Here is a 24304-nt window from a genome sequence, read left to right as displayed (position 1 = left end):
TGCCTTGCCAGAGTGGTGCATGCTCTGGTTATCCTTGGACTACTGCAATGGGCTCTACGTGGGGCTACCTTTGAAGGTGACACGGAAACTGCAACTAATCCAGAATGCGGCAACTAGACTGGGGACTGGGAGCGGCCTCAGGGACCATATAACACCAGTCCTAAAAGAAGTTCATTGGCACCCACTGGCAAACCAGTTAGGGAACTTTTTGCTTCTTTTTTTGCAGCTGTCCAGAGTGGCTGGGGAAACCCATTGAGGTGGGCAGCATACAAACAATAAAATCATTATCATTATCACAATCTGGCTGGCCAATCTGTGCTCAGCTGCCCTGCACCCCTTGGGCACCTTTGTGGGAATGGAATTGAGATGGCCACCAAGGCCATCCCTATGAGAATGGCTTTCAACCCAAGCGCCCCTCGGGACGCGTCCCCGTTTCCCCCTGGCAGGAACCCCTTGGGGAGCTGCTGGCTGCGCGCGTGTGGCGAGGCGCGCCTCTTTTGGCTGGACAGAAGGAGAGTGCATGGAAGGGGTTACGGAAGCGAGAGAGCCGCGATGCCTAGAGAGGCCTGGGAAGAGACCCCCCCTCCCTCCCCCACTTCCGCCTCTTACCTCCTCCCCCCCCCCCGCTCGTCTTGGGAGGCTCCTCCGGATGGAGAGGTCGGTGCGCTCGAGAGAGAGATTCTGCGCGCAGGGCGAGGGGTGAGCCGTGCCAAGGGGGTCTCTGGGCGCAGGAGAGACTGGGGACGGAGGGGGCAGAGGAACATGGGGAGGAAGGAGGGAAGCATCCCTGGGGGAGGAAAGCCCCGTCCAGCATTGGCAAAGGGGTGCAGAGGGAGAAAGAGACGCTGCCCATCGGAAGGGAGGTCTCCCACTTGGGCGCTGGCGGGGGAATCTCCGGAGGGGCTGCCTTGGCTTTTCCCTCCTGCCCAGAAATCTGCCTTGGGGAGAGGGATCCCTGAAATTGGGAGGGGGTCCAATTCCCCACCCTCCCCTCCTTCCTGAAAGCTGGACTCTCCTTCCCCCACCCCCAGGCCAGCCAGCTGCTGCTGGGGACTCCAGAAGCGGGACTCTGCTGCTGCTGCTGCTGCGTTACACCAAGCCAGGCCATTGGTCCAGCAGGAGAGGAGAGGAAAGGGCAGGAAATTCCTGAGAGGAAGGAGAGAGGGCTGTCCAGAGGGGGTCTTTGCTTCTGGAATCCTCTTCCACGAAGAGCCAGAAAAAACCCGTCTGCCTCTCCCAGGGTTTCAGTTCTAAGCCTTAGTTCCACTGCATGGTTAATTGAGGTGATAATGTGGTCCACTACTCAAAAAACATGGCTGGAGGTGCTATGGAAATTCTTTCAGGATTTGTATATAATAGACATATGGACAGCCTTTCTATACCTTTCTATATGTCAAAGGGAGTTGCAAGCTGAGACACAATCCATCAGCACCCAAAGACAGTGAATGTGTGCACCTTCCCAGTCTGGGGTGCTTAAAAGGACAAAGGGTCCATTATTAGGGTAGACCAGTGTTTCCCAACCTTTTTTGGGCAAAGGCACACTTGTTTCATGAAAAAAATCTCGAGGCACACCACCATTACAGCCCTGTGACGTCAGCGCGCAGCGTCACACCGGGAGGGACATGAATTGCTAGCAAATTACATAATCACCTCCTTGAGGGCTGGCTCATCTTCTCCGAAGGCAGAACCCCATTAATTAACAGCACAGACTCACACCATAGCCAAGACGAGGGGGGAAAACCTCAGTCATGCACAGTCATGCACATGTGGGGGCTAAATGAGGACGAAGACCGGGCAGAGAGCAGGGTTCAAATCACCCCACCTGGCCAGGACAATCCCTGGGTGCTCCCTTGGGCCACTCGCCTGACCCACCTCGCAGGGCTGTTGTTGCGAGGATAACACGGGGAGAACCACGCGCGCCCCCGGGAGCTCCTTGGAGGAGAAAGCGGGCGATGAATGCAATGCACGAAATATATGAGAGGCGACCAGGTTTTGCAGGTGAGAGGCCCCCGCCAGCCTCCGCTTCCAACACCCGGCGCAACGACGCCGAAGTTTTCCCCCGGCTCGGCTCGGGGAGCAGCGCTGCTCCCCCCCGGCTCCCCTTCGCCCTCCCGGCTCTCTCTGCCGCCCACTGGGGACCCCCCTCACCTGCCAAGTCCGGAGCGCCGGTGGAAGTTGCATGCATGCATGCAGGGCACCGCGTTGCCATTGCATTGCACTGCACTCCATGCAACGCCTGCACGCATGCATTGCCTTGCACGCCCGCCAAGGGGTCTCCCCGCGGTCCGATGTGTCCCCTCCGGCGCGGATGCAGCATTGCAAAAATAACCCCCCCCCCGACGCAGCCCTACATGGGGGGCAGCCTCCGCCTCCGCCGCTCCGCCTCCGCGGGGATCCCCGGGCTCCATCCTGCCGCCCGATCTCCGCGGGGGCGCAGGCAGGCTGTGCGGGGTCTGCGCGGAAGAGCCCCTGCCCGCCCGGCCGCCGCCGCTGCGCTCATTCCATGGCCGGGAGAAGAGCGCTTCAAACAAAACGCCCGGCCCGCCAGGCCACGCTGGGAAACGTAGTTCGCGCACCCCGCGCGGGCGCGGAGCCCAAGGGCGAGGGGACTACGGATCCCGGCAGCCCCAGCGCCGGGGACGGAGGGGGAGAGGCCGGGTGCAGGGATGGAGGGACGGGTAGGCGAGCGAGTGAGTGAGTGGCAGCCACCAAGCCTTGGCCGAGAGCCAGGAAGGGCCTCCCCGGAGGAGGAGGAGGAGGAGGGAGGCGCAGAGCGGGAGGGAGGGAGGGAACCCCAGGGGTCATCTAGTGACGGCGCCCCAATCGAAAATTTGACTTTAAAAAAAAAAAATCTTTCGAATTTTTTAATTTTTCCCGCGGCACACCAGGCAACATCTCGCGGCACACTAGTGTGCCGCGGAACAGTGGTTGGCAAACACTGGGATAGACAATGCTTGTGCCTGGCCCCTTAGCAAGTTTGGTGATGGGATTAGGCTTTCCTTGGCCAACAATCAGCTCAGCAATTGTCACCTCTGGGAACTTCCTGGAGTCCCTTTGAAAGGGAAAATAGATTTGGAATGATTGGTGCTGGTTGATTATGTCTGGCGGGCAAAAAGGTAAAAGCTGTTTCCTGGTTCTGCGGGATCTCTCCGTGGTTTTTAATGCCGTTGACCACAGTATTCGGTTACCTATTTGTGATAAAAATATATACCTTACCCAACTTGTTGAGAATAAAGCTTTACTGGTCAGGTTGGCAACAGTTGAACCACGAGTATTATTTCCAAACTCCTCCAGTCATCATGGGCACAAAGTCCCCACACCTCTCACCTCTCCCTCTCAGCCTTCAAGAAAGAGCAAACTGAATTAACCAAACAAGCGCCACCTCATTTCCCCAATGCTACCTCTGCTTTGTGAAATACATTCCCAAAGAAATGACATTGTAAATACTAACATATCCTCGTGGACGGTATCGAAGGATTGGGAGTTAGGGGCAGGGTTATGCAGTGGTTCCGCTCCTTAGTCCTGGGACATGTCCAGAAAGTGATGTTGGGGGGGGGATGAGCGTTTGGACCCCTGGGTGCTCAACTTAGGGGGTGGTTCAGGGCTCCATCTTCTCCCCACGCTTTTTAACATTGCTTCCCTCTAGGAAGCAGGTCACGGGAAAATGCTTATATTTTCCCAGTCCTTGAATCACAGCATTTATAAAAAGAGTTGGCAAGCATTTATGTAAACACTGCCAACAGTACCTTTTTGCCTGTGTTAAGAAAAGCTGAAATTTCTACAAAAATATTCCTCCGCTGTGCAACAAAGGCAGGGTCTGCTCTCCCACTCGTAGCTCTATGGGCCCCCATGTTCCAAAACAAACCTGAAGTGTTCCCCCTAAATCAGATGTTTCCTGGGCAATTGGACAAAAGGAGCCCCTGGGAGTGGGGAGGGGGCGTGTTGGAAAGGAGAGGAGGGGTGACAGTGGACATTCTGCCCGCATCTATAAATTGCAATAAGGGGAATTGGAAAAGTGAGCAAGGGAATTGTGTGGCAAGAGAGGACAAAAATAAGATGCTGCATGTGGGAAGGTGGTGGTGAGAGGGAGGAGGGGGAAGAATAGGACAAAGGGACTTCTCCTCCCGCCCCCCAAAAAGCACCTCTTCTGGGACCCATTAGCAGGGACCTGGATGCACGCAGTCCAGTTGCCAAGTAAGGAACCCACAATTGCAGGGTCTGCATTGCACCATCTCATTTGAAGAATCACACACGTTTCTTTTTCTCCTTAAAAGGTGTAACAAGGACAACAAGAACAATTTATTTCAACCCAGCCTCTTATGAATACATAATGAAACATTAAACCTTAAAAAGCATCCCTATGTAGGGCTGCCTTCAGATGTCTTCTAAAGGTTTAATAATAAAAATAAATTAAGGGCTGAGACCCTGCCTGCCTGCAGATTGCCTTGCCAGAGTGGTGCATGCTCTGGTTATCCTTGGACTACTGCAATGGGCTCTACGTGGGGCTACCTTTGAAGGTGACACGGAAACTGCAACTAATCCAGAATGCGGCAACTAGACTGGTGACTGGGAGCGGCCGCCAAGACCATGTAACACCAGTCCTAAAAGAAGTTCATTGGCACCCATTGGCAAACCAGTTAGGGAAGTTTTTGCTTCTTTTTTTGCAGCTGTCCAGAGTGGCTGGGGAAACCCATTGAGGTGGGCAGCATACAAACAATAAAATCATCATTATCATTATCAATATAACAATCTGGCTGGCCAATCTGTGCTCAGCTGCCCTGCACCCCTTGGGCACCTTTGTGGGAATGGAATTGAGATGGCCACCAAGGCCATCCCTATGAGAATGGCTTTCAACCCAAGCGCCCCTCGGGACGCGTCCCCGTTTCCCCCTGGCAGGAACCCCTTGGGGAGCTGCTGGCTGCGCGCGTGTGGCGAGGCGCGCCTCTTGCTGGACAGAAGGAGAGTGCATGGAAGGGGTTACGGAAGCGAGAGAGCCGCGATGCCTAGAGAGGCCTGGGAAGAGACCCCTCCCTCCCCCACTTCCGCCTCTTACCTCCCCCGCCCCCCCGCTCGTCTTGGGAGGCTCCTCCGGATGGAGAGGTCGGTGCGCTCGAGAGGGATTCCGCGCGCAGGGCGAGGGGTGAGCCGTGCCAAGGGGGTCTCTGGGCGCAGGAGAGACTGGGGACGGAGGGGGCAGAGGAACTTGGGGAGGAAGGAGGGAAGCATCCCTGGGGGAGGAAAGCCCCGTCCAGCATTGGCAAAGGGGTGCAGAGGGAGAAAGAGACGCTGCCCTTTGGAAGGGAGGTCTCCCACTTGGGCGCTGGCGGGGGAATCTCCGGAGGGGCTGCCTTGGCTTTTCCCTCCTGCCCAGAAATCTGCCTTGGGGAGAGGGGTCCCTGAAATTGGGAGGGGGTCCAATTCCCCACCCTCCCCTCCTTCCTGGAAGCTGGACTCTCCTTCCCCCACCCCCAGCCCAGCTGCTGCTGGGGGTCCAGAAGCGGGACTCTGCTGCTGCTGGGTTACACCAAGGCGGGCCTTTGGTCCAGCTGGAGAGGAGAGGAAAGGGCAGGAAGTTCCTGAGAGGAAGGAGAGAGGGCTGTCCAGAGGGGGTCTTTGCATCTGGAATCCTCTTCCACGAAGAGCCAGGAAAAACCCGTCTGCCTCTCCCAGGGTTTCGTTTCTAAGCCTTAGTTCCACTGCATGGTTAATTGAGGGGATAATGTGGTCCACTACTCAAAAAAACATGGCTGGAGGTGCTATGGAAATTCTTTCAGGATTTGTATATAATAGACATATGGACAGCCTTTCTATACCTTTCTATATGTCAAAGGGAGTTGCAAGCTGAGACACAATCCATCAGCACCCAAAGACAGTGAATGTGTGCACCTTCCCAGTCTGGGGTGCTTAAAAGGACAAAGGGTCCATTATTAGGGTAGACAATGCTTGTGACTGGAGGCTTTACACACATTCATGTGCATATTCAGGCCAAGGATTGCCAGTATTACAGGCGAGGTGTGTGAGAGTGCAGAATTCCACAAACACTGTGTGTGAGAGAAAGGGAGGGGGTGGGATTATCGTTTATAGCAATGCTGTAATTTTGTCCGTAACATTTCGTGAGCTGATGCTGCGGTTTATTAGCCTCCAATGGGCCAGCAGGAACTTTGTTGTTTTAGCTTCAAAAGATGAATGTTTCTGAAGACGTTGACAGTCACATATGACATAAACAGCACTTCTCTTTTACTTGTTCCACACAGGAGAGACTCTGACTCACAAGTCTAAGCACATTTTGCTAGAAAAAGAAAAATACAGAAACGTGAAGGGGAAATTGAGAGGTAAGCTCTTACAGTATGCAGTGAGACATTTCACTACGTAAAAATATATCAAAAGCCCTGCTGGATTGTGAGGATGACCCAATTTTGGCTTGTCTTCTGCAATTTCACCCATTTACCCATGTTTCTGTGGAGAGACATTGCCTCCAGTCCACCCTTCCCTGCCCATTGCTATGAAGGTTGTAGGCAGAGGTATCTTTTTTTTACCTTTACGCAGTGATAACTACGTCCCACTCCTCCTCTCTATTCTACCAGATTTCCAGTATTAACCACTATCTTTATTCTCATGTCTTTGGGATTTAAGGGATCAGGAAGATTGCTACTTAAATTCAGGGGTTCCTGTAGTCCAGGCACGTCCAACTCCCAACAGACTGCAATCTACTCCCAGTATAAAAAACTGGCAGTGATCTACCCATTGTCACTGGGGGGATGAGGTACGTGGGTGGAAGGAGGTGGCTAACTGGATGCAGGAGGGGGGAGTTTCAGTTGGGGGGGATTAAAGGGAGGCAAAGCTTCTCTCTCTGAAGACCCAGTCATCTCTCCACCCTCCCAGGCCAGCCCCCCTCCCCCTTAAGCAGCTCTCCCCGCCCCCCAAAGCCAGCCCTTTCTCTCTCCTCCCCATCAAAGGGAGCTGCACAACTGACGCATATCCCAGTAATCCCATGATCAACCAGGATCACTCACATGATCTATTGGTCAATCGCGCTCGACCGGATGAACATGTCTGTAGTAGTCCATTATTATGATTAATTGAATTTGTTAGTCACTTTATCTTACCCAAAGAGACTTGCAACCAAACATTTAAGGGATTAGGACAAAAAAGTCATTAGGAATTCTGAACCTGAGAAATAAAGGGCATGTTCATGGAGGGAGAGCAGCTCCCTTTCCTGTGAGGAACCTCTTTATTTAAATTGCCAGTTTTAGAGAAGCACTGTATCTTAGATCATGCTGCATTATTAACAATAATTGAGTATTATTAAAAGTTGATGCAGTGCTATTATCTGACATTATTTCATTTCCTAAACAATTGGCACATAGAAGAAGGAAGAGTGTATGAGATGTTAAAATAAGAGAAGGCACCAAAGGCACTTGATGTGTGTTATATTCTTTTGTTTCTTCTTTGGAGAAGCCAGTGTGGTTAAGAGCGGTAGATTGAATTAATTAATTTTAGAATGAATGATTTTAGAGTGTTGTTTATGCTGTACTTTTGTACTGTTTTATTGTTGTTAGCCGCCCTGAGCCCGGCTAAGGCTGGGGAGGGCGGGATATAAATAAAATTTATTATTATTATTATTATTATTATTATTATTATTAGATTCGTAATCTGGTGAACTGGGTTCGCGTTACCGCTCCTCCACATGCAGCTGCTGGGTGACCTTGAGCTAGTCACACTTCTCTGAAGTCTCTCATCCCCACTCACCTCACAGACTGTTTGTTGTGGGGGAGGAAGGGAAAGGAGAATGTGAGCCCCTTTGAGACTCCTTCGGGTAGTGATAAAGCAGGATATCAAATCCAAACTCTTCTTCTCTTCTACAGGATTTCCTTTCCACCTACGCCAATGCAAGCAATAGAGAAGACAGACAGAGCAATCTGTACTTTCATTAGGAATCACGAAAAAATCATTTAAATTTGTGGAACATACAATGTGATTCAGTCAGTGAACACACTTAGTTCACATCAAGGGAACTGAAATAGTGGAGACACCATTTAAAGGTATGGATTTTGGAAAGGACGTCAGTAGGAGTGGAACTCCTACACAACATCAAGGAACTCACACAGGGGAGAAACCATTTAAATGTATGGAGTATGGAAAGAGCTTCAGTGATAGCGGAAAGCTAAGAATCCATCAAAGGACTCACACAGAGGAGAAGCCATTTAAATGCATTGAGTGTGGAAAGAGCTTCACAGCAAGTGGAACGCTTAGAAGACACCAGAGAACTCACACAGGGGAGAAACCATTTAAATGTATGGAGTGTGGAAAATGCTTTGGTCGTACAGATTCGCTGAAAATGCATCAATGTACTCATACAGGAGAGAAATCATATAAATGTTTTGAGTGTAGAATATGCTTCAAAAAAAGTGGATGCCTCTGTATACATGAGCAAACTCACAGGGGTGAGAAACCATTTAAATGTATGGAGTGCGGAAAGAGCTTCCTTTTGAGTAATCACCTTAATGCACATCATCGCACTCACACTGGTGAGAAACCATTTAAATGTATGGAGTGTGGAAAGAGCTTCCTTTTGAGTAATCACCTTAATGCACATCATCGCACTCACACTGGTGAGAAACCATACAGATGTATGGAGTGTGGAAAGAGCTTCCTTATGAGTAAGAACCTTAATGCACATCATCGCACTCACACTGGTGAGAAACCATACAGATGTATGGAGTGTGGAAAGGGCTTCAGTGAGAGAAGAGGACTCAAAAGTCATCAGAGAACTCACACAGGGGCAAGACCTTTTAAATGCATGGAGTGTGGAAAGAGCTTCAGTCAAAGCGGACACCTTAAAAACCATCAGCGAACTCACACAGGGCAGAAGCCATTTAAATGCATAGAGTGTGGAAAGAGCTTCAGAGAGAGTGGAAACCTTAGAAGACATAAACTAACTCACACAGGGGAAAAACCATTTAAATGCACAGAGTGTGGAAAGACGTTCCGTGAAAGGGCAAAACTTTCCATACATCTACGAACTCACACAGGGGAAAAACCATTTCAATGTGTGGAGTGTGGAACATGCTTCCGTCATACACATTCGCTAAGAATGCATCAATATACTCATACAGGAGATAAACCATATAAATGTTTTGAATGTGGAAAATGCTTCATTCAGAGTGGAAGCCTTAATGTACATCTACAAACTCATACAGGGGAGAAACCTTTTAAATGCATGGATTGTGGGAAAAGCTTCACCAGTAGTACAACGCTTAGAAGACATCAGGAAACTCACATGGAAAAAACCATTTAAATGTATGTTTGGTTGCAGAATAAATACAGGCATATCTGGAGGATGTGGACCATTTAGACTGCATTTGTCCCAATTGGGTTTCAGGCCCTGCCATCGGACTGAGACCGCCCTGGTGGCGCTGGTTGACTATCTCTGGCGGGCAAGGGACAGAGGTAAAAACTTTCCTGCGTGTGCAGTGGCTTTTAATGCCATTGACCACAGTATCTGGTTAGCTATTTGTGAGAAAAATATCTGCATTACCCAATTGGTTGAAAATAAATCTTTACTTGTCAGGCTGGCAACAATCAAACCACGAGTATTATTTACAAACTCCTCCAGTCATTGTGTGCATGAACTCTCCAGGAGAAAAACATTTATTTTTTTTTTTTTTAATATATATTTATTCAAGTTTTTCAATACATAAACATATTTAAACAAATAACATTAATTATTTGACATCTTTTCATCATTACTTTGGACTCCCCCACGCAACATTTAAATCATAGAATCTCCAAATTATTGAGTTGTAAGGGCCCCCACAGGTTAGCTAGTCCAACCCCCTGCCATACAGGAATCTCAGCTAAAGCATCCATGCTGTTCTTGCTGCTAGGAAATTCTTTCTGATGTTTAGTCAGAACCTCCTTTCTTGTAAATTCAACCCCTGGGTGCACGTCCTACTATAGTTTTTCCCTCGAGCTCACTTCTTCCTTGAGATGAACAAATTTAATTTCAATCCGTGTATGTGATATTCTGGTGTTTCAATGTAAAGTTGTACATTAATTTAGAAAAGCAATTGTTGCTTTGTATCTCGCCTTTCCTCCAAGGAAGTAGAGGTGACCTGGACGCTTCTCCAGCTCCTTTTTGATCCGCACATCAACCCCCCTGTGAGGTAGGCTTGGCTGAGACACAGCGGGTGGCCCAGGGGTTGGATTTGAACCCTGGTCTCCCAGGTCCCACACAGGAGCCACTGCAGCACCTTGACTTGGAATTAATATGCTTTGTTGGGCCTCAAAAGTCCAACCTCCCCCCCCCCCGAAAGCACAGAACAGCAGCCCAAATGCACAGGAAGCTGCCCTCTAGGGAGTCAGGTAATTGGTCGATCTAGGCCAGGAATGTCTCCACTGACTGGCAGCAGCAACCTCTTCCAGATGCCGGGTTGTGTGTGAACCTGGGACCTGTAATCTCGTTTATTTAGTGAGAAGGTCGCAGGTTCGATCCCCGGCAGCGGCAGCCAGAAAAGACCCCCCCCCCCCGAAAAAACGACGGTGGAAGAAGGTGAGCCTTCTACATTTCACTTATTCCTGTTTTGCTGGAGGGGTTGGGAGAGAGCAGTTACTTGCGACCACCCTAAAGGGAAGTCGAACCGGGACCCCAAACCCGCCGTCGAACCGGGACCCCAAACCCGGCGTCCCTCTGCGGGTTCCGGACCCCTCACGATGCGTCAGCCGGTGTGTCCCCCCGCAGCAATCTCCTGGGGCGCTCCGGGCTCCGCGCGCGCTGCGAGGCGCATCCGTGGTGCGCCTTGGGGGGGTCCCTTTGGGCTGCGGAGACGGAGAGAGTGGGAGAGAGGGAGTCCACGTAAGGGTTAAAGGACGCGAGGGACGCCTGGATAGAGACCCCCCTTGCTACTCCCCCCCTCCTTGCGAGGCTCCTGCGAATGGAGATGTGGGCACGCTCGGGAGAGACTTGGTGCGCAAGGCGAGGAGTGAGATGTGCCAAGAGAGGTTTCTGGGCGCAGGAGAGCTTCAGGGAGGGCAGAGGATGCTGGGGAGGGCCTGGGGGGCATGGAAGCATCCCCGGGGCGAGAACAAGAGAAGTCCAGTGAGCATTGGCCGGGGGCGGGGGGCGGGCTGGAGGCAGAGAACGGGAAACGTGGCCTTTCGGAGGGACGTATCCACCTTGTGCGCTGTCGGGGAGCCGAGGTCCCTTCGCCCCTCCCCATAATATATTTGAGGGGGGCTGCTCCCTCCCCCGCCCGAGTTGATTGGCATTGCCACTCAAATGGGGTATGCATGCTGTGTCGTGATCAATTATGTAGCCCCCTGTTGTAAACAAAATCTGCCCTTCTTCCCTTATGGGGTACCCAAGAGCCCATATAGAGTCCTTAAGTGGGTTCCCTATTGGTAGGAGAAAATAACAGAGGCCAACCGGAGAATATTGAAAAGCAAAGCAGCTAGTAAGCCTGATATATATATTCCCATATATCAGGAAAATTCCTCACATGTCCTTGGTTTTGGGGTGTAAAAATGGCATCGTGAGGGAATTTGGCCAAATCGGCAACATCTCAGGGGAAACCCTAGGCAGAATTAATTTTGATTATTATTTTTTAGTGGAAAATCTAGTTTTTGGCAAATATATGCTACCTCAGGGCCTTATAATGAGACCAGAGTGGGTAAGAAGAGGCCTGCATACCTGAGGCAATGTATTGTTTACTCTTTCTGTAACACTTAAATCACTTAAACACTTAAATTTACCGGAAGTAAAGCTTTTAAACTCAGCTATGTCAGTAAAGCATAAGACTCTTAATCTCAGGGAAGTGACTTGGAGACCCATGTGGGGCAAAAGATTCCTGTATTGCAGGGGGCTGGGTTTCATTTTTTTAAACAGGAACACAGGCGAAGGGAGCATGTGTGAAATGTTAAACAAATGTTAACACAAGAGAAGGTGCCATTGCTTTGTTCCCTTTCTTGAAACTCTAACAGGATTTCCTTTCCCCCAACTCCCAACCAGGTGATGGAGAAGGCAGTCAGAATTCGGAGGGGCCATCAGAGATTTCATTAGGAATAAAAAAGATAGAATTTAAATATGCGGAATGTACAATGTGATTCAGTCAGGGAGCACAATGAGTTCACATCAATGAACTGCAACAGTGGAGACACCATTTAAAGGCATGGATTGCGGAAAGGACTTCCGTGGGAGTGGAATTCCTTCAAAACATCAAGGAACTCACACAGGGGAGAAACCATATAAATGTATAGAGTGTGGAAAGAGCTTCCTTTTGAGTAAGCACCTTAATGCACATCATCGCACTCACACTGGTGAGAAACCATACAGATGTATGGAGTGTGGAAAGAGCTTCAGTCAGAGTGGAAACTTTAAAAGACACCAGCGAATTCACACTGGGGAGAAACCATTTAAATGCATAGAATGTGGAAAGTGCTTCAATGATAGTGGAAACCTTACAAACCATCAACTAACTCACACAGAAGAGAAGCCATTTAAATGCATAGTGTGTGAAAAGAGCTTCAATTGTAGAGGAAACCTTAGAAGACATGAGCGAATTCACACAGGGGAAAAATCATTTAAATGTATGGCATGTGGAAAGACCTTCCGTGAAAGGGCAAAACTTACCATACATCTACGAACTCACACAGGCGAAAAACCATTTAAATGCATGGAGTGTGAAACATGCTTCCGTCATAGAGAATCGATGAAAATGCATCAGTGTACTCATACAGGAGAGAAACCATATAAATGTTTTGAGTGTGGAAAACGCTTCAGTCAGAGAGAATCAATGAAAATGCATCAATATACTCATACAGGAGAGAAACCATATAAATGTTTTGAGTGTGGAAAATGCTTCATTCAGAGTGGAAGCCTTAATGTACATCTACAAACTCACACAAGGGAGAAACCTTTTAAATGCATGGATTGTGGAAAGAACTTCATTAATAGTGGAACACTTAGAAGACATCAGGAAACTCACATGGGAAAAACAATTTGAATGTATGTTTGGTTGCAGAATAAATCCAGGCACATCTTGAGGATATGGACCATGTGGACTGCATTTCTTCCACTTGGGTTTCAGGCCCTGCCATCAGACTGAGACCGACTTGTTGGCTGTTACAGAAAAATCTAGGTGTGAGGCTGCTCAGTCACCCAGCTCATCGGGCAGAGCCCACGGGTCCCTGCGGAATAAAGGAAGGAGTCCAGCCACCAACCGGAGCAATTGGCTGTAGATCAAAATTTATTGCGCAATAGGTTCAAAGAGGAATTTTGAACTCTGAGGATGGGGTGACAAAGACTTTTAGAACTTTCCCACCATATCCCAGAATACAGTTTGTACAGCATCATTGCTACATCACTGACATGTCACAAAAGGGGAGAGGTTAACCTTGGCAAACATGTTCAGACAAGTCCTTGGTACAAGATTAGCATAAGCAGACATGGCAGGGCAAGACCCAGGTATAAGATGAGCAAAGGCAAACACCTCTGAAGTCCCACGCCCAAAGTACAATAGAACTTCCTTTGCATGTCTGGCCCCTTGGCAAGTTTGGTGATGGGATTAGGCTTTCCTTGGCCAACAATCAGCTCAGCAATTGTCACCTCTGGGAACTTCCTGGAGTCCCTTTGAAAGGGAAAATAGATTTGGAATGATTGGTGCTGGTTGATTATGTCTGGCGGGCAAAAAGGTAAAAGCTGTTTCCTGGTTCTGCGGTATCTCTCTGTGGTTTTAAATGCCGTTGACCACGGTATCCAGTTACCTGTTTGTGATAAAAATATATACCTTACCCAGTTTGTTGAGAATAAAGCTCTACTGGTCAGGTTGGCAACCGTTGAACCACGAGTATTATTTCCAAACTCCTCCAGTCATCATGGGCACAAAGTCCCCACACCTCTCACGTCTCCCTCTCAGCAGTCAAGAAAGAGCAAATTGAATTAACCAAACAAGCGCCACCTCATTTCCCCAATGCTACCTCTGCTTTGTGAAATACATTCCCAAAGAAATGACATTGTAAATACTAACATATCCTCGTGGACGGTATCGAAGGATTGGGAGTTAGGGGCAGGGTTATGCAGTGGTTCCACTCCTTAGTCCTGGGACATGTCCAGAAAGTGATGTTGGGGGGGGGATGAGCGTTTGGACCCCTGGGTGCTCAACTTAGGGGGTGGTTCAGGGCTCCATCCTCTCCCCACGCTTTTTAACATTGCTTCCCTCTAGGAAGCAGGTCACGGGAAAATGCTTATATTTTCCCAGTCCTTGAATCACAGCATTTATAAAAAGAGTTGGCAAGCATTTATGTAAACACTGCCAACAGTACCTTTTTGCCTGTGTTAAGAAAAGCTCAAATTTCTACAAAAATATTCCTCCGCTGTACAACATAGGCAGGGTCTGCTCTCCCACTCGTAGCTCTATGGGCCCCCGTGTTCCAAAAGAAACCTGAAGTGTTCCCCCTAAATCAGATGTTTCCTGGGCAATTGGACAAAAGGAGCCCCTGGAAGTGGGGAGGGGGAGCGTTGGAAGGGAGAGGAGGGGTGATAGTGGACATTCTGCCCGCGTCTATAAATTGCAGTAAGGGGAATTGGAAAAGTGGGTGGCAAGGGAGGACAAAAATAAGATGCTGCATGTGGGAAGGTGGTGGTGAGAGGGAGGAGGGGGAAGAAAAGGACAAAGGGACTTCTCCCCCCGCCCCCCAAAAAGCACCTCTTCTGGGACCCATTAGCAGGGACCTGGATGCACGCAGTCCAGTTGCCAAGTAAGGAACCCACAATTGCAGGGTCTGCAATGCACCATCTCCTTTGAAGAATCACACACGTTTCTTTTTTTCCTTAAAAGTGTAACAAGAACAACAAGATCACTTTATTTCAACCCAGTCTCTTATGAATACATAATGAAACATTAAACCTTAAAAAGCATCCCTATGTAGGGCTGCCTTCAGATGTCTTCTAAAGGTTTAATAATAAAAATAAATTAAGGGCTGAGACCCTGCCTGCCTGCAGATTGCCTTGCCAGAGTGGTGCATGCTCTGGTTATCCTTGGACTACTGCAATGGGCTCTACCTTTGAAGGTGACACGGAAACTGCAACTAATCCAGAATGCGGCAACTAGACTGGTGACTGGGAGTGGCCTCAGGGACCATATAACACCAGTCCTAAAAGAAGTTCATCGGCACCCAGTACATTTCTGAGCACAATACAAAATATTGGTGCTGACCTTTAAAGCCTTAAACGGCCACCTCCATTGCTCAGCCCAAACACTGAGGTCCTCCTCCAAGGGTCTTTTGGTGGTTCCCTAACTGCAAGAAGTGAAGTAACAGGGAACCAGACAGAGGGCCTTCTCGGTAGTGGCACCCTCTTAAAATATATCTGAAGGCAGCCTAGTTAGGGAAGTTTTTGCTTTTTTGTTTGTTTGCAGCCGTCCAGAGTGGCTGGGCAAACCCATTCAGGTGGGTGGCATACAAACAATAAAATTATCATTATCATCATCATTATAATCATCTTGCCCATCTGGCCGGCCAAGCGATGCTCAGCTGCCCTGCACCCCTTGGGCACCTTTGCAGGAATGGAATTGAGATGGCCGCCAAGGGCGTCCCTATAAGGGCCCCCATCCCCAAACAGGGCTGGGGGTTCAACCGAGGCCACCAAACAAGCGCCCCTCGGGATGCGTCCCCGTTTCCCCCTGGCAGGAATACCTCGGGGCGCTCTTGGCGGGGCGCGCCTCTTTTGGCTGGAGAGAAGGAGAGTCCATGAAAGCGAGAGAGCCGCGATGCCTAGAGAGGCCTGGGAAGAGACCCCCCCTCCCTCCCCCACTTCCGCCTCTTACCTCCCCCGCCCCCCCGCTCGTCTTGGGAGGCTCCTCCGGATGGAGAGGTCGGTGCGCTCGAGAGGGATTCCGCGCGCAGGGCGAGGGGTGAGCCGTGCCAAGGGGGTCTCTGGGCGCAGGAGAGACTGGGGACGGAGGGGGCAGAGGAACATGGGGAGGAAGGAGGGAAGCATCCCTGGGGGAGGAAAGCCCCGTCCAGCATTGGCAAAGGGGTGCAGAGGGAGAAAGAGACGCTGCCCTTTGGAAGGGAGGTCTCCCACTTGGGCGCTGGCGGGGGGATCTCCGGAGACGCTGCCTTGGCTTTTCCCTCCTGCCCAGAAACCTGCCTTGGGGAGAGGGGTCCCTGAAATTGGGAGGGGGTCCAATTCCCCACCCTCCCCTCCTTCCTGGAAGCTGGACCCTCCTTCCTCCATCCCCCAGGCCAGCTGCTGCTAGGGGCTTCAGAAGGTAGAGCAGCGTTACACCAAGCCAGGCCATTGGTCCAGCTGGAGAGGAGAGGAAAAGGCAGGAAGTTCCTGAGAGGAAGGAGAGAGGATTGTCCAGAGCAGGTCTTTGCATCTGGAATCCTCTTCCAGGAAGGGCCAGACAAAACCCGTCTGCCTCTCCCAGGGTTTCATTTCTAAGCCTTAGTTCCACTGCATGGTTAATTGAGGGGATAATGTGGTCCACTACTCAAAAAAAAAAATGGCTGGAGGTGCTATGGAAATTCTTTCAGGATTTGTGTATAATAGATATATGGACAGCCTTTCTATACCTTTCTATATGTCAAAGGGAGTTGCAAGCTGAGACACAATCCATCAGCACCCAAAGACAGTGAATGCGTGCACCTTCCCAGTCTGGGGTGCTTAAAAGGACAAAGGGTCCATTATTAGGGTAGACAATGCTTGTGACTGGAGGCTTTACACACATTCATGTGCATATTCGGGCCAAGGATTGCCAGTATTACAGGCGAGGTGTGTGAGAGTACAGAATTCCACAAACACTGTGTGTGAGAGAAAGGGAGGGGGTGGGATTATCGTTTATAGCAATGCTGTAATTTTGTCTGTAACATTTCGTGAGCTGATGCTGCGGTTTATATTAGCCTCCAATGGGCCACCAGGAACTTTGTTGTTTTTGCTTCAAAAGATGAATGTTTCTGAAGACTTTGACAATCACATATGACATAAACAGCACTTCTCTTTTACTTGTTCCACACAGGAGAGACTCTGACTCACAAGTCTAAGCACATTTTGCTAGAAAAAGAAAAATACAGAAACGTGAAGGGGAAATTGAGAGGTAAGCTCTTGCAGTATGCAGTGAGACATTTCACTACGTAAAAATATATCAAAAGTCCTGCCGGATTGAGAGGATGACCCAATTTTGGCTTGTCTTCTGCAATTTCACCCATTTACCCATGTTTCTGTGGAGAGACGTTGCCTCCAGTCCACCCTTCCCTGCCCATTGCTATGAAGGTTGTAGGCAGAGGTATCTTTTTTTTACCTTTACGCAGTGATAACTACGTCCCACTCCTCCTCTCTATTCCACCAGATTCCCAGTATTACCCACTATCTTTATTCTCATGTCTTTGGGATTTAAGGGATCGGGAAGATTGCTACTGAAATTCAGGGGTTCCTGTAGTGCAGGAACGTCCAACTCCCAACAGACTGCGATCTACTCCCAGTATAAAAAACTGGCAGTGATCTACCCATTGTCACTGGGGGAATGAGGAGTGGGGTGCGTGGGTGGAAGGAGGTGGCTAACTGGATGCAGGAGGGGGGAGTTTCAGTTGGGGGGGGATTAAAGGGAGGCAAAGCTTCTCTCTCTGAAGAGCCAGTCATCTCTCCACCCTCCCAAGCCAGCCCCCCTCCCCCTTAAGCAGCTCTCCCCGCCCCCCAAAGCCAGCCCTTTCTCTCTCCTCCCCATCAAAGGGAGCTGCACAACTGAAGCCTATCCCAGTAATCCCATGATCAACCAGGATCACTCACATGATCTATTGGTCAATCGCGCTCGACCGGATGAACATGTCTGTTGTAGTCCATTATTATGATTAATTGAATTTGTTAGTCACTTTATCTTACCCAAAGAGACTTGCAACCAAACATTTAAGGGATTAGGACAAAAAAGTCATTAGGAATTCTGAACCTGAGAAATAAAGGGCATGTTCATGGAGGGAGAGCAGCTCCCTTTCCTGTGAGGAACCTCTTTATTTAAATTGCCAGTTTTAGAGAAGCACTGTATCTTAGATCATGCTGCATTATTAACAATAATTGATTATTATTAAAAGTTGATGCAATGCTATTATCTGACATTATTTCATTTCCTAAACAATTGGCACATAGAAGAAGGAAGAGGGTATGAGATGTTAAAATAAGAGAAGGTACCAAAGGCACTTGATGTGTGTTATATTCTTTTGTTTCTTCTTTGGACAGCCAGTGTGGTTAAGAGCAGTAGATTCGTAATCTGGTGAACTGGGTTTGATTCCCCGCTCCTCCACATGCAGCTGCTGGGTGACCTTGAGCTAGTCACACTTCTCTGAAGTCTCTCAGCCTCACTCACCTCACAGACTGTTTGTTGTGGGGGAGGAAGGGAAAGGAGAATGTTAGCCGCTTTGAGACTCCTTCGGGTAGTGATAAAGCAGGATATCAAATCCAAACTCTTCTTCTCTTCTACAGGATTTCCTTTCCCCCTACGCCAATGCAAGCAAATAGAGAGGACAGACAGAGCAATCTGTACTTTCATTAGGAATCACGAAAAAATCATTTAAATTTGTGGAACATACAATGTGATTCAGTCAGTGAACACACTTAGTTCACATCAAGGAACTGAAATAGTGGAGACACCATTTAAAGGTATGGATTGTGGAAAGGACATCAGTAGGAATGGAACTCCTACACAACATCAAGGAACTCACACAGGGGAGAAACCATTTAAATGTATGGAGTGTGGAAAATGCTTTGGTCGTACAGATTCGCTGAAAATGCATCAATGTACTCATACAGGAGAGAAATCATATAAATGTTTTGAGTGTAGAATATGCTTCAAAAAAAGTGGATGCCTCCGTATACATGAGCAAACTCACAGGGGTGAGAAACCATTTAAATGTATGGAGTGCGGAAAGAGCTTCCTTTTGAGTAAGCACCTTAATGCACATCATCGCACTCATACTGGTGAGAAACCATTTAAATGTATGGAGTGTGGAAAGAGCTTCCTTTTGAGTAAGCACCTTAATGCACATCATCGCACTCACACGGGTGAGAAACCATACAGATGTATGGAGTGCGGAAAGAGCTTCAGTCACAGTCAAACCCTTAGAATACACCAGCGAACTCACACAGGGGCAAGACCTTTTAAATGCATGGAGTGTGCAAAGAGCTTCAGTCAAAGCGGACAACTTAAAAACCATCAGCGAACTCACACAGGGCAGAAACCATTTAAATGCATAGAGTGTGGAAAGAGCTTCAGAGAGAGTGGAACGCTTAGAAGACATAATCAAATTCACACAGGGGAAAAACCATTTAAATGCACAGAGTGTGGAAAGACGTTCCGTGAAAGGGCAAAACTTTCCATACATCTACGAACTCACACAGGGCAGAAACCATTTAAATGCATAGAGTGTGGAAAGAGCTTCAGAGAGAGTGGAACGCTTAGAAGACATAATCAAATTCACACAGGGGAAAAACCATTTAAATGCACGGAGTGTGGAAAGACGTTCCGTGAAAGGGCAAAACTTTCCATACATCTACGAACTCACACAGGCGAAAAACCATTTAGATGCATGGAGTGTGGAACATGCTTCCGTCATAGAGAATCGCTGAAAATGCATCAGTGTACTCATACAGGAGAGAAACCATATAAATGTTTTGAGTGTGGAAAATGCTTCATTCAGAGTTCTAATCTTAATGTACATCTACAAACTCATACAGGGGAGAAACCTTTTAAATGCATGGATTGTGGGAAAAGCTTCACCAGTAGTACAACGCTTAGAAGACATCAGCAAACTCACATGGGAAAAACTATTTAAATGTATGTTTGGTTGCAGAATAAATCCAGGCATATCTGCAGGATATGGACCATTTAGATTACATTTGTCCCAATTGGGTTTCAGGCCCTGCCATTGGACTGAGACTACCCTGGTGGTGCTGGTTGATTATCTCTGGCGAGCTAGGGATAGAGGTAAAAGCTGTTTCCTGGTTCTGCTGGATCTCTCAGTGGCTTTTTAAAAAATAAATAAAATTAATCACTTTTAATCACGTTTATAAATCAATATAACTAATTACATTTTCCCCACTCCCTCCCTCTCCCCCCTTCCAGAGACTTCCCTCAGCTCCCCTCTTTGATTTGTTTATACATATTATTCTCTGCATGTTATAAAATTGTACATATCATTGTACATTATCTATCATATGTTCTACTAATGAATTTGTGGATGTTTATTCAAAACCTGCCAAGGAGTCCAAATCCTTTTGTTGTCTTTTTAAATAGTTTGTAAATAGTTCCCATTCTTCCTTGAAATTACAATTGTCCTTCTCACACAGTTGGTATGTCAGCTTGGCAAATGTATGTTTAAATGTATGTTTGGTTGCAGAATAAATCCAGGCATATCTGCAGGATATGGACCATTTAGATTGCATTTGTCCCAATTGGGTTTCAGGCCCAGCCATCGGACTGAGACCACCCTGGTGGTGCTGGTTGATTATCTCTGGCGGGCAAGGGACAGAGGTAAAAACTTTTTCCTGGTTGTGCTGGATCTCTCAGTGGCTTTTAATGCCATTGACCACAGTATCTGGTTAGCTATTTGTGAGAAAAATATCTGCATTACCCAATTGGTTGAAAATAAATCTTTACTTGTCAGGCTGGCAACAGTCAAACCACGAGTATTATTTACAAACTACTCCAGTCATTGTGTGCAGAAGCTTTCCTGGGGAAAAACATTTAAATCATAGAATCTCCAAATTATTGAGTTGTAAGGGCCCCCACAGGTTACCTAGTCCAACCCACTGCCATACAGGAATCTCAACTAAAGCATCCATGCTGTTCTTGCTGCTAGGAAATTCTTTCTGATGTTTAGTCAGAACCTCCTTTCTTGTAAATTCAACCCATGGGTGTACGTCCTACTATCCGGAGCATAGTTTTTCCCTCGAGTTCACTTCTTCCTTGAGATGAACAAATTTAATTTCATTCCGTGTATGTGATATTCTGGTGTTTCAATGTAAAGTTGTACATTAATTTAGAAAAGTAATTGTTGCTTTGTATCTCGCCTTTCCTCCAAGGAAGTAGAGGTGACCTGGACACTTCTGCAGCTCCCTTTTGATCCGCACATCAACCCCCCTGTGAGGTAGGCTAGGCTGAGACACAGCTGGTGGCCCAAGGTTGCCCAGGGATTGGATTTGAACCCTGGTCTCCCAGGTCCCACACAGGAGCCACTGCAGTACCTTGACTTGGGATTAATATGCTTTGTTGGGCCTCAAAAGTCCAACCTCCCCCCCCCCCCGAAAGCACAGAACAGCAGCCCCAATGCACAGGAAGCTGCGTTCTAGGGAGTCAGGTAATTGGTCGATATAGGCCAGGAATGTCTCCACTGACTGGCAGCAGCAGCCTCTTCCAGATGCCGGGGTGTGTGTGAACCTGGGGCCTTTTTCTTGGATACAAGGCAGATAGAATAACAGAGTTATATTTAGTTAACTTGTTTATTTCATAAACTCAAACACTGCTTGATTGCCAAAACCCTCAAAGCAGTTAAAAATCAGATGAAACTAAAAGATCGAGGAAAATTCACAACCATGTAGTCCAGTCCTTTTCTGTGAACAGCAGTGCCAATGCCTATGATTTCAGAATCATAGCTGAACAATCCTGTTGTCAATTTTCAAGAATTGAAAATTGACAACAGGACAAGAAGAATGGATTCTTTGCGCCCTAATGGTTGCCAAGAGGCTGATACTGATGAACTAACTGGAAGAATAAAAACATGACAACACGATAGAAGATGCAACACATGAACGGATTGCCTATAGACGCAGACTCTGTTTGGACATATATATTGATATTTGGAATGAATTCATACTAAATGTAGTGAGTTATTAGTTACCATGCATGTATGGTTGTACATACATGGTAACTAATAACTCACTACATTTCTGTAATCTTGAAACCCTTATATAGTGTTATTATAAGTAAATTGCCATTCTTGGCTACGTGGAGGGCGAAATGTTCAGCTAAGACATTATCTTTGGTGGCAGCAGGAATAAAGGGGGTGTTTAGTGGGATGCGGGTAGTGCTGTGGGTTAAACCACAGAGCCTAGGGCTTGCCGATCAGAAGGTCAGTGGTTCAAATCCCCGAGACGGGGTGAGCTTCCATTGCTTGGTCCCTGCTCCTGCCAACCTAGCAGTTTGAAAGCACGTCAAAGTGCAAGTAGATAAATAGGCACCGCTCCGGCAGGAAGGTAAACGGTGTCTCCATGCACTGCTCTGGTTCGCCAGAAGCGGCTTAGTCATGCTGGCCACATGACCCGGAATCTGTATGCTGGCTCCCTTGGCCAGTAAAGCGAGATGAGCGCTGCAACCCCAGAGTCGGCCATGACTGGACCTATTGGTCAGGGGTCCCTTTACCTTTACCTTTAGTTTGTTAACAGAAAAATCCGAGGGCTCCCTTGGACAAAAACACAAAGACACCAACCAGAATTACTTGGAGCAAAACAGCAGCCTGTAGGCTTGGCCTTTATTGATCTGTTACAACAGGGTGCTCCCCTCACCCGCAGGAGAGGAGGAGGAACCCAGAAAAATGGTGTGCAAGGCCTTATAAAGACTTTTGAAATTGCCACCCTGTAGATCAAGACTACCCCCAGAAACATCATACATACATCACAGAAGGGGTGTAACCTAAGACCACCCCTCAGATACATCACACCTACATCACAGAAAAGGCAGTCTAAAACAGAAATTTTAATATTGTTTTTCTCCTGTTGTTGTTTATCTCCTGTCTGGCAGGTTACTTGATTGGATTTCCTGGGTAGCCTGGCCAGTCTTTTGTAATGATAAATACTTAGTTCCTGGGCCATGTCACAGGCTCACACCCTATTCAAAACACAGACATACCCTTAAGACAGGATTTGTGAAGGAAAAGACAATGGGGAGGCTTTTCTATTTTGACCTTGCAGAGAAAAGATTTGGTCAGTTTAGGAATCAAAATGGTTCCAGGTTGGCCTTCCTGTGCTGATCTATGTATGTGCTTGGCTGGTACACTTATGAACATTGCCATATATTTAAGACCATAAAATTCCTATCACAAGGGGGAGAACCAGGAAAGACCTAACTCCTCTCTGCATGTTTTGCACGACATGGGAAGGTGGCACAGGGGAGTGTGGGAGCATCTCAAATTAAGCAGGTGTGTGACACCCATGGGAGAAACCATACGGGGGTGTACAATGTGGGGAAAGGTTCGGTCCGGCTCCTGAAATCAGAGCGCTAAAGCAGCTGTTCCCAATAGGTAGTCTGCCTACTCCAGGGAACCTTCCCCCCCCCAAGGGGGTCCGCAGCACCATTCACACAACAGAAACTATGGAAGAGACAGGGAAAATATCAAAAGTGGGGGTCCATGACTTCGCTTTTGAAAAACAGGTTGGCCAGTTGGGAAAACCTGTTTCTATGGAGCTCAGTGGGAATGACTTCTGAGTAAAAATCCTTAGGATTGCACAAGAGTTTTACTCAGAAGTGAGTCCCACCGAATTCAATGGGGTTTACTCCCAGGTAGTTAAAGATGTAGCAGGAACCCCCCACCCCAATCATTCTGTTTGCACAAACTTCACACACACTCACACTCACACACTACATACGCCACATTTCTGTTATAAATTCATAGAAAATCAACCATACATCGGATTTGCACTGTTCCATTTTATTTTACTCCATGTGACAAGGACTATCAAAGGGGGGTGGCTTGGTTCTGGTCAGCCATAATCCCTTCAGCATACCAGCACATCCACAGGAGCCCTGCCCAGTTGCTATGTCAACCCTGATAATCCCAGACAGAAGACAATCAAAATCACAAAGAACCTGCATATGGTAGTGGATTCAGCATGGACTGAAACAAAGGACAATGATCAGATCTTCCCTCTGGGGGCAGGAAACTGCAAACTCCCCTTTGTCTCCTGGAAGTGACTCATGGGCAGGGGGAAAGCCAGGTGACAGGACACTCAGGTTACCACCACAAGTCCTCCCTCAACCCCTCCTTTCTGTAATGTATGCATGATGTCAACCCCTTCTGTAATGTATGCATGATGTCAACCCCTCCTTTCTGTAATGTATGTATGATGTTTCTGGGGGTGGGCTTGAACTGGAGGAGGGGAATTTCAAAAGTTTTTATAAGGTCTTGCAGACCATCTTTCTGGGTCTTTTCCTCTCTCCTGCAAGGGAGGGGAACACCCTGTTGCAACAGTTCAATAAAGGCCAAGCCTACAGGCTGCTGTTTTGCTTCCAATTGCTCTGGTTGGTGTCTTTACTTTTTTGTC

General features: G+C 47.9%; 3 protein-coding genes across 7 annotated transcripts; all 3 read left to right on the top strand.

The window, feature by feature from the left end:
* Positions 1-614: 614 nt before the first annotated feature.
* On the top strand, positions 615-13830 carry LOC308469889 (uncharacterized protein). 4 transcript variants are annotated; one of them, XR_013982151.1, is made up of 4 exons: positions 4449-5140; positions 6255-6332; positions 7866-9450; positions 13690-13830. XR_013982151.1 is itself a non-coding variant. In XM_080992966.1 (3 exons), the coding sequence occupies exon 3, from the start codon at positions 8045-8047 to the stop codon at positions 9296-9298; it is 1254 nt and encodes a 417-aa protein (XP_080849092.1). In that variant the 5' UTR covers positions 615-699; positions 6255-6332; positions 7866-8044; the 3' UTR covers positions 9299-9648. The 4 variants fall into 4 exon arrangements, 3 of the variants coding, with proteins under 3 accessions (XP_080849092.1, XP_080849091.1, XP_080849093.1); XM_080992966.1 differs by lacking the exons at positions 4449-5140; positions 13690-13830 and adding an exon at positions 615-699 and having other exon boundaries at positions 7866-9648; XM_080992965.1 differs by lacking the exon at positions 13690-13830 and having other exon boundaries at positions 7866-9648.
* On the top strand, positions 12168-13830 carry LOC308470032 (uncharacterized protein; the record flags this gene model as incomplete). The annotated part of the gene is made up of 2 exons (XM_080993246.1): positions 12168-13136; positions 13237-13830. One exon carries the CDS (start codon positions 12168-12170, stop codon positions 12999-13001), a length of 834 nt encoding a protein of 277 aa, XP_080849372.1. The 3' UTR covers positions 13002-13136; positions 13237-13830.
* A 1991-nt stretch (positions 13831-15821) lies between these two features.
* Positions 15822-20668, top strand: LOC308469921 (uncharacterized protein). 2 transcript variants are annotated; one of them, XM_080993029.1, is made up of 3 exons: positions 15822-15908; positions 17019-17096; positions 18473-20668. In XM_080993029.1, the coding sequence occupies exon 3, from the start codon at positions 18652-18654 to the stop codon at positions 19819-19821; it is 1170 nt and encodes a 389-aa protein (XP_080849155.1). In that variant the 5' UTR covers positions 15822-15908; positions 17019-17096; positions 18473-18651; the 3' UTR covers positions 19822-20668. The 2 variants fall into 2 exon arrangements, with proteins under 2 accessions (XP_080849155.1, XP_080849156.1); XM_080993030.1 differs by having other exon boundaries at positions 15826-15868.
* The last annotated feature ends 3636 nt before the right edge of the window (positions 20669-24304 follow it).

Source organism: Podarcis pityusensis (assembly GCF_964106645.2).
Source record: "Podarcis pityusensis genome assembly, chromosome: 2".
In the NCBI taxonomy this organism is placed as follows: domain Eukaryota; kingdom Metazoa; phylum Chordata; class Lepidosauria; order Squamata; family Lacertidae; genus Podarcis; species Podarcis pityusensis.
This window is presented reverse-complemented; position numbering and strand designations above follow the sequence as displayed.

Bases quoted from the DNA above. Each gene is read 5' to 3' on its own strand.
- LOC308469921 (XM_080993029.1), top strand. From the start codon at position 18,652: ATGGATTGTGGAAAGGACATCAGTAGGAATGGAACTCCTACACAACAT.
- LOC308469889 (XM_080992966.1), top strand. From the start codon at position 8,045: ATGGATTTTGGAAAGGACGTCAGTAGGAGTGGAACTCCTACACAACAT.